Source organism: Notolepis coatsorum (genome assembly GCF_963971535.1).
Source record: "Notolepis coatsorum genome assembly, chromosome: 14".
Taxonomy (NCBI): domain Eukaryota; kingdom Metazoa; phylum Chordata; class Actinopteri; order Aulopiformes; family Paralepididae; genus Notolepis; species Notolepis coatsorum.
In genome coordinates, this window is record NC_140178.1 from 46,521,351 (window position 1) to 46,539,096 (window position 17,746).

At 42.9% G+C, this 17,746-nt stretch overlaps 2 protein-coding genes across 3 annotated transcripts; both read right to left on the reverse strand.

The window, feature by feature from the left end:
- Positions 1-4,770: 4,770 nt before the first annotated feature.
- LOC311240382 (retinoic acid-induced protein 3) lies at positions 4,771-12,344 on the reverse strand. Of its 2 annotated transcripts, none has more exons than XM_084328969.1 (4): positions 12,041-12,344; positions 6,830-8,092; positions 6,422-6,477; positions 4,771-6,055 (listed from the first exon to the last, which is right to left on the reverse strand). In XM_084328969.1, the coding sequence occupies exons 2-4, from the start codon at positions 8,031-8,033 to the stop codon at positions 5,957-5,959; spliced, it is 1,359 nt and encodes a 452-aa protein (XP_084185095.1). In that variant the 5' UTR covers positions 8,034-8,092; positions 12,041-12,344; the 3' UTR covers positions 4,771-5,956. The 2 variants fall into 2 exon arrangements, with proteins under 2 accessions (XP_084185095.1, XP_084185094.1); XM_084328968.1 differs by having other exon boundaries at positions 6,815-8,092.
- Positions 12,345-15,356: 3,012 nt separating this feature from the next.
- pde6hb (phosphodiesterase 6H, cGMP-specific, cone, gamma, paralog b) lies at positions 15,357-17,513 on the reverse strand (the record flags this gene model as incomplete). Its single annotated transcript, XM_084329997.1, has 2 exons — positions 15,357-15,474; positions 17,371-17,513. 2 exons carry the CDS (start codon positions 17,511-17,513, stop codon positions 15,357-15,359), a joined length of 261 nt encoding a protein of 86 aa, XP_084186123.1.
- Positions 17,514-17,746: the final 233 nt, after the last annotated feature.

Genomic DNA, 17,746 nt, shown 5'->3' on the forward strand with positions numbered 1-17,746 from the left:
GATCCCTCGCCGCGTATGAGGCCTCTTTGTCCGGGGAGGCGATGTAAACAGACCCGGTGTGCCCGTTCGGTCCATCGAAAAATATGGAAATATCCAGTAATCCGACATGTGAACCAATGTCCAGTAGCTCTTGTCTTGTGTACAAAGGGTCAGCGCGAATATACTGGGCGAATAGACTGAACATGAGTATGCAAATAATAGTTGATTTGCCGTTCCTGGCGAGACAAGAAGCCGCTGCTTGATCAAGCGCCGTTCCCTTGCTCAAAACATTTATCAAAAGTTAGGCGAGACTTGGGGCGCCCTCGTGGCGCACCGCATAGTGCCTCGCACACCAACGCGGCCGTCCCTGTGACATTTGCTGCATGTCTTCCCCACATCTCCTCCCGTTCGCCCTCTCCTCTGTCGGTCCTGCGTGATGATAACAAACTATCATTACACATGGGCAAAACAGAGTCCATTCTCTTCGGTTCAAATAACAAACTCAGCAAGACCGACGGCTTCTCAGTTACAGTGGGTGACAATATTGTCACAAGGAAAGATGAAATTACCTACCTGGGTTCCATCCTAGAGGCTAATCTCTCCTGTGACAAAATGGCATCCAATGTAATCAAAAAAAGTCAACCAACGAACTCGATTCTTGTACCGGATCGCCTCTCTGGTAAACAAGAATACCCTGAAGACTCTGGCAGGAGCACTCATTCAAGGGTACTACGACTATGCTTGCACCTCATGGTACCAAAGCACCTCAAAGGCGCTAAAAACAAAATTACAAACATCTCAAAACAAACTGGTCAGACTACTGCTTGACCTTACTCCTAGAACCCACCTCACCCCTGCCCACTTTGACAACCTAGGATGGCTTAGAGTAGACGACAGAGTACAGCAACTTGCAATGGGCCTGGTCTACAAGATACACTACACGACCAAGGTACCCATGTACATGTCGAAATACTTCCCAAAGGTCAGTGAATACCACGATCACAACACCAGAGGGAGCTCCACAAATCATGTTAAACCCAGATTTGGCTCAAACAAGGGACTAAACACGTTTCGCAATTATGCCACATCAATGTGGAACGCCCTACCCAAAACTGTAAAGGAATGTGAATCACTACCCACTTTCAAAACCACTCTCAAGGGACACCTACGGGAGACTGCAATTCGAAACTGGCCCCTGTAAATGTCCTAACCCAACCCCCTCCAATGTACAGTAATTTACCTAGTATGGTTTTGTCAATATTCCAATGTACAATTGTGCTTGTTTGTACAGTGTGTCCCCCCCCCCCCCCCCCAATGTACAGTTTTGCTTGTTTATACAGTACTGTCTATCTGTATGTCATGTATGTCATATATGTCCTGATGAATTGAAAATGGGGGACCCTGATGTAAACAAGACGAAAGTCTTTCTCTGGTCTGCATCCCCTTAACAATTGTGTGTATTGAGCTGTACTGTATTGTACCCATTCTGCAATCTGTTAATAAAGTTTTCAATCAATCAATCAAAAACCAATATAAGCTGTAAAAATGCAAAACACTTTTTTTATTTATATTTTTATTTTTAAGTTCGGCGAGACTGCCACCTATCGGGATTCGATCGTCATCACAGTGTTACAGAAGGTCAGGGGGACTGTCTAGTATCATAATAAATAAATAAATATATATATACTCGAATATACTCGTTTTTGGCGTTCAACGCATGGGCACCAAAAACTAATTTACTCGTTTTTGGCAGTCAATGAGTTAACTGGGGTCTGTTGGTTAGGAAGTCAAGTATCCAGTTGAGGTCCTTGGTTTCCACAAAGTCACTAAGTTAGTAGATGAGTTTGGAGGGGATGATGTTGAATGCTGAGATGAGGTCAATGAACAGCATTCTGACATGGGTATTGCTCTCATCCAGGTGGGAGAGGGTGGAATGTAGCACTGAGGAGATGGCGTCCTCTGTGCTCCTGTTCTCATGGTAGGCGAATTGGTGTCTGTCCAGTGAGGGTGAAAGGCCAGATTTGAGGTGAGCCTCTCGAAGCACTTGATGATAATGGGGGTGAGTGCTACAGGGCGGAAGTCATTGAGGCTCTTGGCAGAGGAGTGTTTCGACACTGGCACGATGGAGGTGGTTTTTAATGTATTGCCCAGTTAGTAAAGGTAAAGTGTATTGCTACACAGTGTGTTCAATACATGGAAAGCTGAAAAATAAACAATTCAAATTATATTTAAAATTATATTAGTAGTTTTATTTTCAAAAAAATAAATTGTGTGTATTATACTGTCATATACAAAATTGTTGGGGGAAAATACATTATATGTCACCTAAGCCAGTGGTTCCCAAAGTCGGGGTCACAACCCAAAGGTGGGCTGCGAGCAGCCACGGGAGGGCCGCGAGATGATTTTCCAAAAAAATAATAAAAGAAATCCAAAAAATACATGTTTTTTCTTTTCTTTCAGGCCACTGAACTTAGAAGCAGGCCAGGACAGTGTTTCTAGTTGTATTCTAAAATTCTATTCTATTGTATTCTAAAATGTGGTTTTTATATGGTTTTATATTAACTTAATAAATAAACAAACGAAAAATCTACTTATTTTCAACGAACATTTCAAACTAAATAACAGATTATGCACATAAAAAGCTGAAAACAACCGAAGCAACAATAGTATTTTAATTAGGCTATTATTATTATCATTATTATTTTGCAACAAGTTAGCCCTCTCATAAATAGCACATATAAATGAATAACTAACTTGAACTAACTTAATAGGATTGAAGTGATATTTGGCTTAAAAAATCGGTCGCCTGGCAAAAAAAAACAAAAAAAGCCTGACGATGTGCATTGGGCCTCGGCTCTCTGACGCCTTATTTTCTGGGTCCCGGCCTGAAAAGTTTGGGAACCCCTGACCTAAGCTACAGCTAGTCCAAAATCAAACAATTGTATTCCCACGATGCTCTCATACTCGCATATGAGCGCACTATAATGAGCATTTAAAAAAAAAAAAATTGTAATCAGAGGGGGCAGGTTTCCAAATGTTCCATAACAGGGATTCAAATAGGAGGAAATACCACTAAATGTAGCTCCATTTTGGTTATTTTATTCACCAACGTTTTAACAGTGAACTGCTTTTTGAAGAGCATTGGGCCCACCTGGGTCACTGGGTGTGGTTACTAAGGTCATAACGGGGACCCTCAACTAGATCCACATTAGCCATGACTTGATAAGACTTTGTCCCAGGGACAGGGTTCCATAGCCGTGTGTACTGTACTGTATAGTGGGGAGATAGAGGAGTGAGTGAAGCCTGATCAGAATATACCGTATATTGGACTATATTCTAATGAAATTAAACCAGAGATGGGGACAAACCAAGACATGGAACTCCCTACTAGCTAGTAGCTCTACCATCACCAGCTCTGGGACTCTAATGGCTACTACCATCACCAGCGCTGGGACTAATGGGATGAATCATAGAATTACTTAAAACCAGTGATAGTAGAGGAGGCTTATTTGATTGAGCAACAGATTTGCCATATTTAGGGTCTAAGAAACATTTCAAAAGGGATTTTTGTTATATTTTGGGTGCATATTGATGACGTGTTTCACCTTTTTTGATTATTTACAGAAATCGAGGGTAAACGAGCTACCGATTTGGCTAGTTTTGACATCAAATTATGAAAATATTTTATTTATTTGTTTTTCCCTATACGCTTTTGAGAATGAACAGACTCTTCATAAAAATGCACTGTATTTTGGAGCGTGTATAATGAGAAGACGGTGGATGATGGCAGAGACAAGACTGCTGATGTTAAGTTGTGACTTTTTAGTTACCTATCGCACAGTAAGCGTCCCTCCATGGCCAAAGTAACCAACTCTCGACTTTCTCATTGTCACTCACGGAAGAATCTGGAACAATCTGTAATTGGCATCTGGAAGTTAATGGCCGTAAATGGGTTGTGCTGGATGTTGCGGAAACCTCATATCCCTGTTAATTGCTCTAATGCACAGGAGGCCAATTGCCGATTTGATGACATGCTTTCTCAGAGTAATTGGAAGTAGGACTAATTGAAATAATAGATTGAGGGCCAGCAGAGAACAGGGCATGTGTGATGATTGCATCCACTGAAGTGAGGAATTGACCTGGCTCACTGACACTGAAATAGCCAGTGTTAAAACAAACTCTGGGATTGGACCATTACAAATTTCATAATTACACCAGGTTAGGTTGGCTGCATCACTGACACTGAACAAGGGAATGTAGCTCAACCATGACTGTAATTCCTTTCAAAACATAAAGGGTTCAAGTTCAAGGAAATTGGTTATTTCATAAATATACCGTCACTCATATAAATACATTAAACCTATAGGTCACACTTATAAATACATTTAACCTATAGATAGATCACACTTATAAATACATACAATCTATAGGTCACACACTTCAATACATTGAACCTATAGATTTTGTTTCCCTTTAGCTAAACAGTCTTCTGAGAAAGTGAGGCAAATCATCTTATCTCTTTTGAGAAAGAGACAAAACCTTCCTTTTACCCTCATTATTGGTTCAGTTTTGACACACCTCAACAGTGTCACCTAGTGGTCAAGGTAGAGTACTACGAGATATAACCCTCCACTGTGATTTGGCCTACGCTTTCTAGCAGATGTCGGGAGTTATAACAAGGGGTGCTTGCCCATCTGTTCTGTGCTCTTTCTGTGTGATAGTAGCCCAGGTTGATCTTTGTGAAGCGAGATTGATATGTAGCCCACAGTCGGACAGAATCTGTACTTTTATCCATCAACATTTTATTAACACATATCATATCTCAAAAAGGAATAAAGCTATCATGGTACAAAACTCATCAGAAAATATATTGTTACGTAAGAGGGATGTGAAATAAACCCATTCCTTGTTATCAGTGTGTTACTGGCTTGACAAGTGAGACTCCCACTTTAATGACCTGGTGACTGTGTAGCACCTTTTGATATAAAGATGGTCAGCTATACCGACTCCTCCTTTCCCCTTTCCTCTACTTCTCTCATCTCATCCTCCTCCCCCCTTCTCTTCTCTTCTCCTCTTCTTTAATTTCCTCTCCTCTCTTTCCCTTTCCTCTCATACCCTCTCTCATCCTCTCTTCACATCCTCTCCTTTCATCCCCTTTCCTTTCATCCTCTCATCCTCTCTCCTCTCTAGTCTCCCTTACTTTCTCCTTCGTTCTCTCTCTCTCTCTCTCTCTCTCTCTCTCTACCCTTCACACATGCCACTGCTCATCCCAGCAGTTTGGCACCTTCAGAGTGACAGCCTGACACCTCCATCATTTCTTTGGGACACTGCCTCACAGTGGCACACACACACACATGTATATGTCACACACACACACACACACACACACACACACACACACACACACACACACACACACACACACACACACACACACACACACACACACAGACACACATATATATGTCACACATACACAGACACACATGTCACAGACACTCACATCCATCAAGTGCTTCTGGTGTGGTTCCAGACACAGGAGTGATGGACTACCTGGATCCATCTAACCTCCCAGACGGTACTCAAGTATATGAGCTTCTCCTTTCTATTTCTCTTTTATCTTCTTTCTTTGTTTTTTTTAAGGAAAGCAGATTCTCCATGTATCTTTTACATTTTAAATCATATTCCCGTAGGTACTGAACAAGAATATTTACATTTGTACAACAATTGCTTTTATCAGAGCTTCAAAAACATCTTCTTGTGCCAAGTACATTACATCATGTAGGTACGTGGTAGTGCATGTGGTCGGTGCAGCCTCCAGCTCATCTTTGGTATCGGTTATCTAGTGCAGTGCATTATGTGTGTGTGTGTGTATGCGTGTGTGCTCACACATGCTTTTAAGTGTGCCTGTGTGTGCCTATGTGTGTGTATGTCCATATGGGAGTGAGTGAGAGCAGATATGAAAATCAGTGCGATGTTAATCAGAGATGACTTGTCCATAGTATTCATCATAGGGTTCACTGATGTTAGTGGTCTGGGGGCGAGGAATGGAGTAGTCTTTGTCCGGGTCTATTTCCTGAAACACACACAGACACACACACACATATACACAAACACACACACACACAGAAACACACACCCACACAAACACATACACAAACACACACGTACACAAACACACACACACACACACAGGCACAAACACATACGCACACACAAACAAATAAACAGACACACACCCATGCAAACACACATACACACAGACAGATACACACAATCACACATTCATCACGTTAGTGCAGTTAATGTCGGTGATGTACTACATTTTCATTAACCTTTCAATATGACTTTGCCATAATTTGCCTCCAGTGATAAAAGGTCACCGTGCTTAATTAGTAAGAATGTGAGGTTGGACTGTTAATCCTAATGGTGTATTACTCACTGTCATGGAGAAGCCCGACTCGTACGGTGATCGCAGCACTGGTCCAGCTCTCCTGCCTGCAGAGAGACATGATATAGTCAGCTAATTATTGCTTCATTACATCCTGTTCATCATAAAGGCCTGCTGTGAAAGCTGAGCTGACTGATAGTGTATTTCAGTTCAAGATGTCATAGCGTTAGCTCCTTATTCAATTTGGCTCACACGGTTATCCTTCCGCGTGAAAGGAGCACCGCAGGCCTGATGGATGAATCTCTGTCAGTTTGGTTTCTGCTGTCATTTTTTTCGGCCAACTGAACCACAGTCATCATTTCCCTCTCACTCTCCATCTCGAATAGGATAACTTATGGACTTCCCTGCTCCTATGTGCCCCCCACCTCTCTCCCCCATTCTCACCTCTCCCGTCCTCACCGTCCGCCTCGTAGCTTCCGTTCTCCCTGCCTTCCTTCTGGCTGCCCAGGCCCGTCATGTTGCCGCTGGGGCTGGTCCAGCCTGCGAAGTTCAGGGGGCCCTGCTTGTCCTTGTCCTCCCCTTTGCAGAGGAACGCCACCTGGGCCAGGCCGTGTCCCAGCAGCAGCACCCATCCGTTAGCCACCAGGGCCACGCTCAGCACCGGGTCGTCCCACTGGGGCCGGCGGCCCATCTCCCGGTTGCCTCTGGTGAGCAGGGCGATCCAGACCACCCAGATGCAGGCGGAGAGCAGCAGGGTGAGGCAGAGCAGCGTAGCCTGCACCTGTCCCCGCCTCTGCGTGCCCCCGGTGTAGCTGTAGCTGTAGGTGAAGCAGGAGCGACACAGGCAGCGCAGGGAGAGCACCAGCCCCACGGCCAGGAGGCACAGCACGTAGATCAGCAGCATCACAAACTCTCCCTGGCTGTACTCGCAGGCCTTGCTGTCCCGTACCAACACGATGATCAGCCACTCCGTGGCGATGACCACCTGCGCCGTGAAGAGGCCCAGGGCCAGAGCGGGTTCTCCCCAGCCCCGCGCCACGGCGAAGCCCAGCAGAGCCAGGCAGCGTGCCAGCAGACAGGAGAAGGCCAGGGAGAACAGCACTCCGAACAGGAAGAGCCTGGTGGGGCAGGTCTGGGGGGTCAGGCGGATGATGAAAGCAAAGGTGATGGCGAAGACCCCCGCTGTGCCGATCAGGAACATAGACATTGATGCCACCGTGCCCCCGATGTCGCCTCGATGCCGCTGCGATGACACACAGGTCCAAAGAGTCCAGAATAGCAGACCTATCAGCAGGCCAGCACTGACCAGGAAGCCCAGAGAGGCCAGGGTCTCCAGCACGATGCCCCACGCTGCCCTGCGGTCACACAAGTAGGTGTAAGCGGGATCCAGCCCCGCCCCACAGCCTACCACTGCATCCTGGGAAGTGGAGTTTGAGGAATTGTCTGGCAGGGAGGATGTGGTTGCTAAGCTGACAGCTGTTGGTCTGGTTGTAGTTGCAGCAATTGGGTTGTTAGGTGTAGTGATGTTGGCTGGAGTGCTGCTATTAGCAGCCTGTGTTGTCTGACAGAGAGCGGGGAGAGGGACACAGAGCAGGAGAAGGAGAGAGAGTAGGGATCTGTGCCTCTGTGATGAGAAGCTCATCTTCATTCTCCTAATCCACATGAAAGTCTTTGTCTTTTAAGAGTCCTTTGATCTGAATTCCCAGTTCCAGTCTTCTGCTCCTGAAACAAGCAGCACACAAAACTCATCTTTCATATGTTTTTGTAACACCTTCAAGGAGCTTCAAATACTGTACTATTATGCATTTGTAATGGAGTTGGAGAATTCTGTTGAATTCACTCCTCTATAACCTACTATGCTTCGGTAACATGAGTGCACACTTTTGATTTAGCTCAATCAGTAGAGCTGCTGCTGCTTTTCTCGCTGGCAAGCACAGGCCTCGCTGCTGATTGATTGATTGATTGATTGATTGAACATTTTATTAACAGATTGCAGAATGGGTACAATACAGTACAGCTCAATACACACAATTGTTAAGGGGATGCAGACCAGAGAAAGACTTTCGTCTTGTTTACATCAGGGTCCCCCAATTTCAATTCATCATAACATATACATACATGACATACAGGTCGCCAGTACTGTTGCATCTAGACATTTATGACATACCAGATCTACAAATACAGTACTGTTTATGAGTACAAAAAGAGTCTAAAAAGAGAGTATATACATTTGAGGGGGAAGAAACTGTACATTGGAGGAGGTTGGGTAGATGGGAGAGGGGGGGGGGGTTGTACATTGGAGGGGGTTGGGTTTGGACATTTACAGGGGCCAGTTTCGAATAGCAGTCGTAGTTGTAGGTGCTCTTTGAGAGTGGTTTTGAAGGTGAGTAGTGATTCACATTCCTTTATAGTTGTGGGTAGGGCATTCCACATGATGTGGCATAATTGCGAAACGTGTTTAGTCCCTTGTTTGAGCCGAATCTGGGTTTAACATGATTTGTGGAGCTCCCTCTGGTGTTGTGGTCGTGGTATTCACTGACCTTGGGGAAGTATTTTGACATTGTACATGGGTACCTTAGTGGTATAGTGTAGGGGAGAACGGGGGACGTTGTCACACGGGTAGGTTGTCACATTCATTATATTTCACCACCAGAGGATCCTGTCTCCCATACTTTGTTATTTAAATGTCCAGAATTGGAGTCAGAGTTCACCTACATTCACCTGTCATCTTTGGAGTGAAACAGCTGAATTTGAGGTGAGAGGACTTTTTGTGTTTTTCATGTCCATTTGTAAATATTCCGCTCCTCAGTATTTTTCTTCTAGGCTTTTACACAATTGGTTTATAATGAAACAATTATTACCCTTAAAAAGTGTGAAGGGATAGCTATAGTTTAGATTGTTGTTAGCTAGCTAACTAGTTGTTAGATGGCTGTTAGCCTTGATGCTATCAAGACATTCCAGTTGGGGTTGGTCGTCACATTTTATTTGGGGTTGGTTGTCACATGTTGTGTAGGTTATTATTGTTAGGCCGATTTATTGTGTTCTTATTTTGTTATATAGGATGGCCTAAAGATGTGTTTCCTGTTTATGTTCATTAAGATGCATTAAGTTATGTATTTGTCAACTTGTCAATGCAATTAAACTTTCAAATTTAGTTCTGCCTTCTTGTCTATTCTCAGTCCTTGCCCCACAATGGTGGAATGAACTACCCACCCCAGTTAGGACAGCCGAAACCCGTCCAATCTTTTGCCGTCGACTAAAGACGCACTTCTTCAATCATTATTTGAAATCTAAATCTTGTCTTCTTTTTAAGATTTTCCCATTAAAAGTTTTAAAACACATGGTGACAACCAACCCCATAGTGTGTGACAACCATCCCCATGATGGGGTTGGTTGTCACAATGTGTCCGAGTGTCTTTGATAGGTGATTAACTCTTTGTTAGAATACGTTGGAAAATGAGAGGGATACACATTTCAAGCCAACATCTTAAGCTTCAATTTAATGTAGGAATGACTATTGAAAGATGTTTTGATTATGAACAATTCACACTAGAGTAAAAAGTGTGACAACGTCCCCCGTTCTCCCCTATCTTGTAGACCAGGCCCATTGCAAGTTGCTGTACTCTGTCGTCTACTCTAAGCCATCCTAGGTTGTCAAAGTGGGCAGGGGTGAGGTGGGTTCTCAGGACTGGACTGGTGCTCCAGTCTGGGTCAAAAGATAGATTTCAACCCGGGAGAGAAGAGGATAGTGAATGACACCTGCTACATTTTAACATGTTAAAGGCCCCATCCAGAACTTCTTGACCATATAAATGTATTATATTCACATACATTCTCATATAGTTTGATTTGTAGACTACAGAAAATACAGTTTACAACCACTGCAGGCAGTGGCAGATTTGGGCCACTGCAGGCAAAAGTGGCCCAAATCTGATTTATTTTTGCTTGTATGTGACTCAGATCTGGGGGGGGGGGGGGGGGGGGGGGTCATAACAGTGTGAACAGCACAAATCACATGGAATCACATATTTCTTTTTTAAATTCTGAATCAGATACAGGTCTGATTTCTTTGCAGTACAACCTCAGTCTGAACAATCATATCGGAATTCATGCAACTCTTTGTCACAATTATGCGCTGGCTGGATTGTTCTCTCTTTGAATACAAACATGGAAGATGGCTATGATGGAGGTGGTCAGTGGAGGGACAGCGAGGTGTTTACCTTATATGTCATCCATGTTTACTTCCATTTTCATTATTGTTAATTTGCGCATGCGGGTCGCAAATCATATCACACTGGAATATGATATTGGCTACATGATTTTTTTTTTTTATTAATCTGATCTGAGCAATAAATCTGAAGTGAGCACTAAGGTATAGTACATAGTATCAAGAGTTCAAACTACATCATTTTAAACAAATGTATTATTGAGCCATTAACACTTTGAATGATAAATTGAACAATAAGATTACAGGAATGTCACAAGGAGGAAGAGGGAGAGAGAGAGAGAGAGAGAGAGAGAGAGAGAGAGAGAGAGAGAGAGTGAGAGAGAGATAGAGAAGGAAAAGAGAAACCGATTTGAGCGAGCCAGAACAAGCTCTGGAGTGCTGTTTGAGACATAGTCAACAAGGTGAGTTTGGGACAGAGAGGCAGTCGTATAACAGACACATATAACACACACTTACTGTTCTGCTACATCATCATATATATATAATCAGGAAAGAAGGAGATGAGAGAGAGAGAGAGAGAGACTATGATTAAATGTAAGAAAAAGGAAAACTCTTTATTTGCCCAGTCCATTTACATTTGCCATTGGATGTGTCCTCTGCTATTTAGGAGCAGTGGGCAGATGCAGTCCAGGGCCCAGGGACCAACCCCAGTTCCAATACCAGTGGCATTAACAATGGGGGTTGTGGTTACCACACACACACACACGCACGTACACACACACACACGCACACACACACGCACATGCACATGCACATGCACAGCCAGATAGAGAGAATGAGGAGCAGGGAGATATTCACTCCTGATAGCTGCTTGTCACTTCCTCCAGCTTATAAGAGATCCCTTGTTTCAGTGAGCGAGATTCAAAGATGACATTTAATGGGCTTATCGTTGGGTAAATAATGGACCCGGCCCAGAATTTAACCCTTCAGCAAGCATCTGTTTGAACTAGTGTAGGTCAGGAGATCGTAGATGCAAGAGTTACCAAAACATTACATCTGATTGGGTAAAGTGTACGATTATAGAAGACTATTTACATACACACGTATCAGGATGAGGAGGGACACGGACCAGTCGACTTACTGTAACTATAACATGATTTGAATATAAGACAATATGGCTTCTTGTTGTCAAAATAATTTGTTAACATTTGTTGTTTTGTTAATTATTCTATGATACTGATTGATGATGTACAGTCAAATTACTATAGTATAGTAATAACAGTTGACACAACAAGGCCACATTGTAATGGTGTGGCCACAACTCATTCAGTAAACACAACATATATTCCGTTAATGACAAAAGGGCCAGATTCAAGATCCAACAGTTTTTTTCTATGCTGAACCTCCATTCTCGAACGATAACCCAAACTATTGATGCAATATAATTTGAAAACGAACAGGATCACCTCCCCAAGCCACGCCCGTGTTGTAAGCCCACTTACCCTTTATCCTGAGGGACATAAGACAGAACAACCTGTCCTGGTTTTGACCCGTTACTCCTGCTCCAGATCTGCACTCGGGTGAAGTTTGACTGGGACGCACTAGTGAGCTGCAACACCTGAGTGTGTGTCGCTGCAAGGCTCCTATCTGGAGGATGTTCCCATCATATCTCTGACTGCCAGAGGTAAGAGGAAGAGAATGAGACGAGGAAGAGAGAGAGAGAGAGAGGGGGAGAGTGAGAGTGAGAGAGAGAGAGAGAGAGAGAGATTGAGCAAATGAGTGTTGAAGCGAAAGAAGAGGATTGTTTTTACTTCTCTCAGATTGACATCAACAGGAGAAGGGAAGACAAGACTGTACCCTAACACCACCCCCCCCCCTCTCTCTCTCTCTCTCTCTCTCTCTCTCTCTCAAAGCATAGGTGGGGCTCAAACACCTGGAGGCGATGGAACACACACACACACACACACACACACACACACACACACACACACACACACACACACACACACACACCTAAACATATTTGACTCCCATTTCCCACAAGGTCCTAATCAGTGTGCCCATTTTATCTGAAGTATCACGTTGCATTTGCTGAGCTTCAAACTCATTTCAATACCCCATTTTGAGATATAGAATGTAAATCATATGTTTAAAAACATGAACGTACGGGAGGAAATGGACTGGTACGCGGTGGGTTCCCCGCGTGACCCGGGGGTTAGTATCAGCCCCGCTGACGCGCCCCGTCGTCACCCAGACGACAAATCTGGTAAAGCAGTATTCAACAATAGTTACTGTGTAAGCTGCGTAACCACAGCCCCAATATCTAGATGAGTTTAGCCTCAGGCTGGGTTGCATCAGGAAGAGAGAATGCCTTCCACTGTTTCCCTCTACAAGTCCATACGGATCACCTGCGCTCGTGTCTGTACAGGTCCTAACTTTATAGGGTGTGTTTACTGAGTCTGAGACGTAGGAGAGCGGGAGAGCTTTTCTCCACCTGGGAACCCAGTGGGCCACGTGCCCCTTACCTGTTCAATGTAATTCACACTCTTCACTCCATGGTGATGTACGTTTGATTGATTGCTTGAAAACCTTATTAACAGATTGCAGAATGGGTACAATACAGTACGGCTCAATACAAACAATTGTTAGCGGGATGCAGACAAATACTTTCGTCTTGTTTACATCAGGGTCCCCCATTTTCAATTCATCAAGACATTTATGACATACATGACATACAGATATACAGTACTGTTTCATCAAGACATTTACCAGGCCCAGTTTCTAATTGCAGTCACCCGTAGGTGCTCTTTGAGAGCGGTTTTGAAGGAGGGTAGGTATGTAGTATTCAGAGGGAATCGCAGCCCTAAGGCCTATCCAGAACCTAACTGTGTGTGTGTGTGTGTGTAGGTGTGTAGGTGTGTAGGTGTGTAGGTGTGTAGGTGTGTAGGTGTGTAGGTGTGTAGGTGTGTAGGTGTGTGTGTGTGTGTGTGTGTGTGTGTGTGTGTGTGTGTGTGTGTGTGTGTGTGTGTGTGTGTGTGTGTGTGTGTGTGTGTGTGTGTGTGTGTGTGTGTGTGTGTGTGTGTGTGTGTGTGTGTGTGTGTGTGTGTGTGTGTGTGTGTGTGTGTGTGTGTGTGTGTGTGTGTGTGTGTGTGTGAGAGATTGGAAATATCCCAGAGCTGTTGCTCAATGCTCTCTGGCAGGTCTCAGATGGAAAGAGGAACAGTTATGTACATGTAGATACTCAATGACTGGGTGTGACACTGTTGATAGTGGATTATCACTGTTTGAGTGGGGAACCATAGCAACTGTTTTTTGTTATTCAAGACAAATGTTGATGGACTTTGTATTTGAATATCCAATAGATTATTGATTGAAGGTGTTTTTGTTGTTGCCCTTTCCCATCATAAAGATAAATGACTGTTTTATTACATAGTGTTAATGTATGTGATTGTATGAGGTCATCCGTTGTTTAATGAAAGACTGTTTGAGCTGTGGTCATAGTGAGTTGTCATAAGGTTGTCATGTATTCTTGTGATTTCCTTTGATTATTCTAGTCTGTATCAGTAGTGGGAAAGTCACTAGATTCAGTGTCATCGTGATTTCCTTTGATCATTTTTTAACATCTGATCTAACTTCTGATCTTTGCTCATTGAGGATCTGCATACAGTTCATTCCTGCAGCTTCCCACAGCACTCCAGGTAAAGACTACTAAAGACAAAGAGAAATAGTGAAAATAAACACCTTTTAATGGGTTCTACAGTATGAGAACATACTGCTTCACATACACATTCGGCAATTGGGTTTTGAATGTGTTTCTGTGCAACACAAAATATGTCTCTTCTCTTCAGGAATCGGGGATTGGCCTGTGGACGGATGTGGCAAGGAGAGATAGATAGATAGATAGATAGATACAGTAGATACTTAGATAGATAGATTGATAGATTGATAGATTGATTGATTGATTGATTGATTGATTGATTGGGATAACAGCGGGCTCCTTCACTATACTGATCTACAAATGCATTGTAGTTTTGGTCGCCACATAGATAGATAGATAGATAGATAGATAGATAGATAGATAGATAGATAGATAGATAGATAGATAGATAGGGATAACAGCGGGTTCCTTCACTATACTGATCTATAAATGCATTGTAGTTTTGGTCGCCACAATATATCACACATGTACAGGTATACCTCTACAAGGAGTAGAAAATACAATGCAAAAGAAAAAGAAGAGTCCACCACGGGAGAAGGTACAAAAAAGGGCAGTAGAGGACGACAAGTTGTAGAGGTTTTATACACCCACCGAGAGCAACATCATATTTACATTTTCCACAACTAGAAGCAAATGCAAGCTAGGAGCGGCTAGCTAGTGTTTTGCTTGTGTCCATTGCCGTGGGTCAGGAGAGAGGGATTAAAGGAAAGAAAGATAGAAAGAAAGAAAAATAAAAGAAAGAGAGGAAATATGAGAGGTAGACTATGGTATAAGGATGATGGAGGAGGGGATAAGGTAGTTGGAGTGTTTTTTTTTCTCGTCATCTCATTGCAAGTATATATACTGTAAACAGTATTATATAATAATAATAATGTAAAAAAACAGTAACATTCGTATCTATCCCGTCCACTATAGTGGACGTTAACACGGGGTAGACAGACGAGAGGGCATTAGTGGGTCAGCTGGCAGCCTTATCATGGCATGCCAGACTGAAAGAGAGAGAGAGAGAGAGAGGGGGAAGGAAGAAAGGAGGGATGGGGAGATTAGAGAAGAGGAGAAGTGCAGGCAGGTGGGGGTGGTGGGGGTGGAAGGCAGTGGGTTTAGATGATTCCGTATTTGGCCAGGTCGCTGAGCTCCATGTCACCGAAGGCTTCCCATGGGCACACCACGGTGAGGTCTGTGCCGAGACCATCCATCCCGGGAATGTCGTCTCCAATGCTGGAATGACCAAGGAAAACCGAGAGGTCAGGGAGGAGGGGAAGCGTTGTTGATTACAAGTGTTTATCCTTACAATTTTACTCTTTTATTACTTTTATCACAGGTTCTAAACTGTCAGGTATCGAACTGTGTGAGTATCAAGCAGGAAGAAAGACTGTCAGGTTTTTAAAACTGTGTGGGGGACCCAGGCCTAGAACTGTGCCCTGAGAGGGAGGTTGGAAGGGTCAAAGTGGGTATCAAACTGGAAGGAAGACTGTCGGGTTCTAAACTGTGGATATCAAACAGGCAAGGTAAAGACTGTTTTAAACTGTTAAACAGTCATTCAGAACTACCTTATTGCACTGCACTTACTATTGCATCATTTTACTCTGTCCATTCTATATAACTTTTTATTACAGGTTCTAAACTGTCAGGTATTAAACTGTGTGGGTATCAAGCAAGAAGAAAGACTGTCAGGCTTTAAAACTGTGTAGGGGACCCAGGCCTAGAACTGTGCCCTGAGAGAGGGAACTGTGCCCTGAGAGGGAGGTTTGCCCTGAGTGGGAGGTTTGAAGGGTCAAAGTGGGTATCAAACAGGAGGGAAGACTGTCAGGTTTTAAACTGTCAATACCAAACAGAGAAGGTAAAGACGACTTTAAACTGTTAAACAGTAATCCAGAACTATTTTATTGCACTGTAAAAAACTGTGATTTTATATGTCTGCACTTTATGTGCTCATTTTATGTCTATTCTATTCTACTATTTTATTGCACTGCACTATTGCACTATTTTACTCTGTCTATTCTATCTTGTTCTTTTTATTATTGTCTATTTTTAAAACTGAATCAAACCATAAACAAGGTGGCCTATTGGGATGTTGGATCCTAATGTGAAAAACTGTGATTTTATACGTCTGCACTTTATGTGCTCATTTTATGCCTGTCTTTTTTATGCTGTGAAGCACTTTGTTTGTATGAAAGGTGCTATACAAATAAAGTTTATTATTATTATTATAAAAATAAATGATCATGGTATTTCCATCAGGTAGTGACTAAGAATCATGGAATACAATGATATTACCATCAGTATAATGGTTTACATTTTTTATTATTTAAGTACAAAAGTGGTACCATGGTGATACATAACTTTTACAATGCAGTACCAAGGTAAAACTGAAATGACCATCAAACTACCATGATCATTATTTTGTAAGGTGTATAATAGTATAACAGTTGCAATGTATTTGTGGTAGGGCTGTCAAAGTTAATGCTTTAACTTTTGAGATTAATTTAAAGCATTAAACATTTTTTATCTAGATTAATCTATGGAGTGAAACATTTTCAACATTCTGAACTTTCAGCAGTATCTTTGCTTGTTCTTTTTTTGCATTGACTCATGCACCTTTTTGAAAATCATCTGACATGAAGATGGAACACATTTTTGTTGTTAATATGATTTGTATTACTGGTAGTTCATACAAGACATTATCATCCTCTAAGCCAATCTGCACTTTAACATAGGCCTGGGTTGTTTTTATTTCTGTCAGCGCCGCGGATATAAGAAAGAGGTCTTTAAAGCTGAGGCAATGTTGATGGTTTTGTTGAACATTTGTTTTGTATTTCACAGGAGAGAAACTGTATTCAAAGATCAAAGAAAGCTATTAAAATAGTCTTTGAATCTAAATATACTTTCTTTGTGTTGATTCTACATTAATTCCATGATTTTACTCAAGTAAATATCTGTTACAAGCTTCGGTTTTCAGTAGAAAAATGCAATTTCTAATCTAGATTAATATAGATTAATTACAGAAAATTGTGAGATTAATTAGTAATTTCTTTTTAATCTATTGACAGCACTAATCTGTGGTGATAGTTTTGAGTTGAGAGAGTGATGAGAGACAGTGAGATGGAGGCTCACCCTTTCTGGCCAGGCTTGGGGGCCTTGCTCTTGAATGTACGTGTCTGCCTCTGCTTGAACTTGGGTGGTCCCTTCTTGGGTGTGGTGGGGGCAATGGAGCCAGTCGCGGACAGGGCGCTTCCGGCTGGGTTTGCCGCGTTCATTTTGGCTGGTAGTTTCTGAAAGACAGGTGGGAGGAGCTGTTTGAGAACAGTGTGGGTCCATGGAGTATCTGGCTGCTCATTGGCTGCAGGACAACAGATCCATGGAGTATCTGTCTGCTCATTGGCGGTAGGACAACAGATCCCTGTAGGACAACAGATCCCTGCTCTAGTATCTCCTCCAGATTGTTCTGGAATCTCGCTTATTATTCCCTCTCTCCGTCTCTCTACTGCCC

What these genes read in the sequence shown, in the direction of transcription:
- LOC311240382 (XM_084328968.1), bottom strand. Translation starts at nt 8,033, where the DNA reads ATGTGGATTAGGAGAATGAAGATGAGCTTCTCATCACAGAGGCACAGA. An exon ending in GGACGGTGAGGACGGGAGAG is followed by an intron (nt 6,478 to 6,814) that starts GTGAGAATGGGG and finishes GTCTCTCTGCAG; the next exon opens with GCAGGAGAGCTGGACCAGTG. An exon ending in AGTCGGGCTTCTCCATGACA is followed by an intron (nt 6,056 to 6,421) that starts GTGAGTAATACA and finishes TGTGTGTTTCAG; the next exon opens with GAAATAGACCCGGACAAAGA.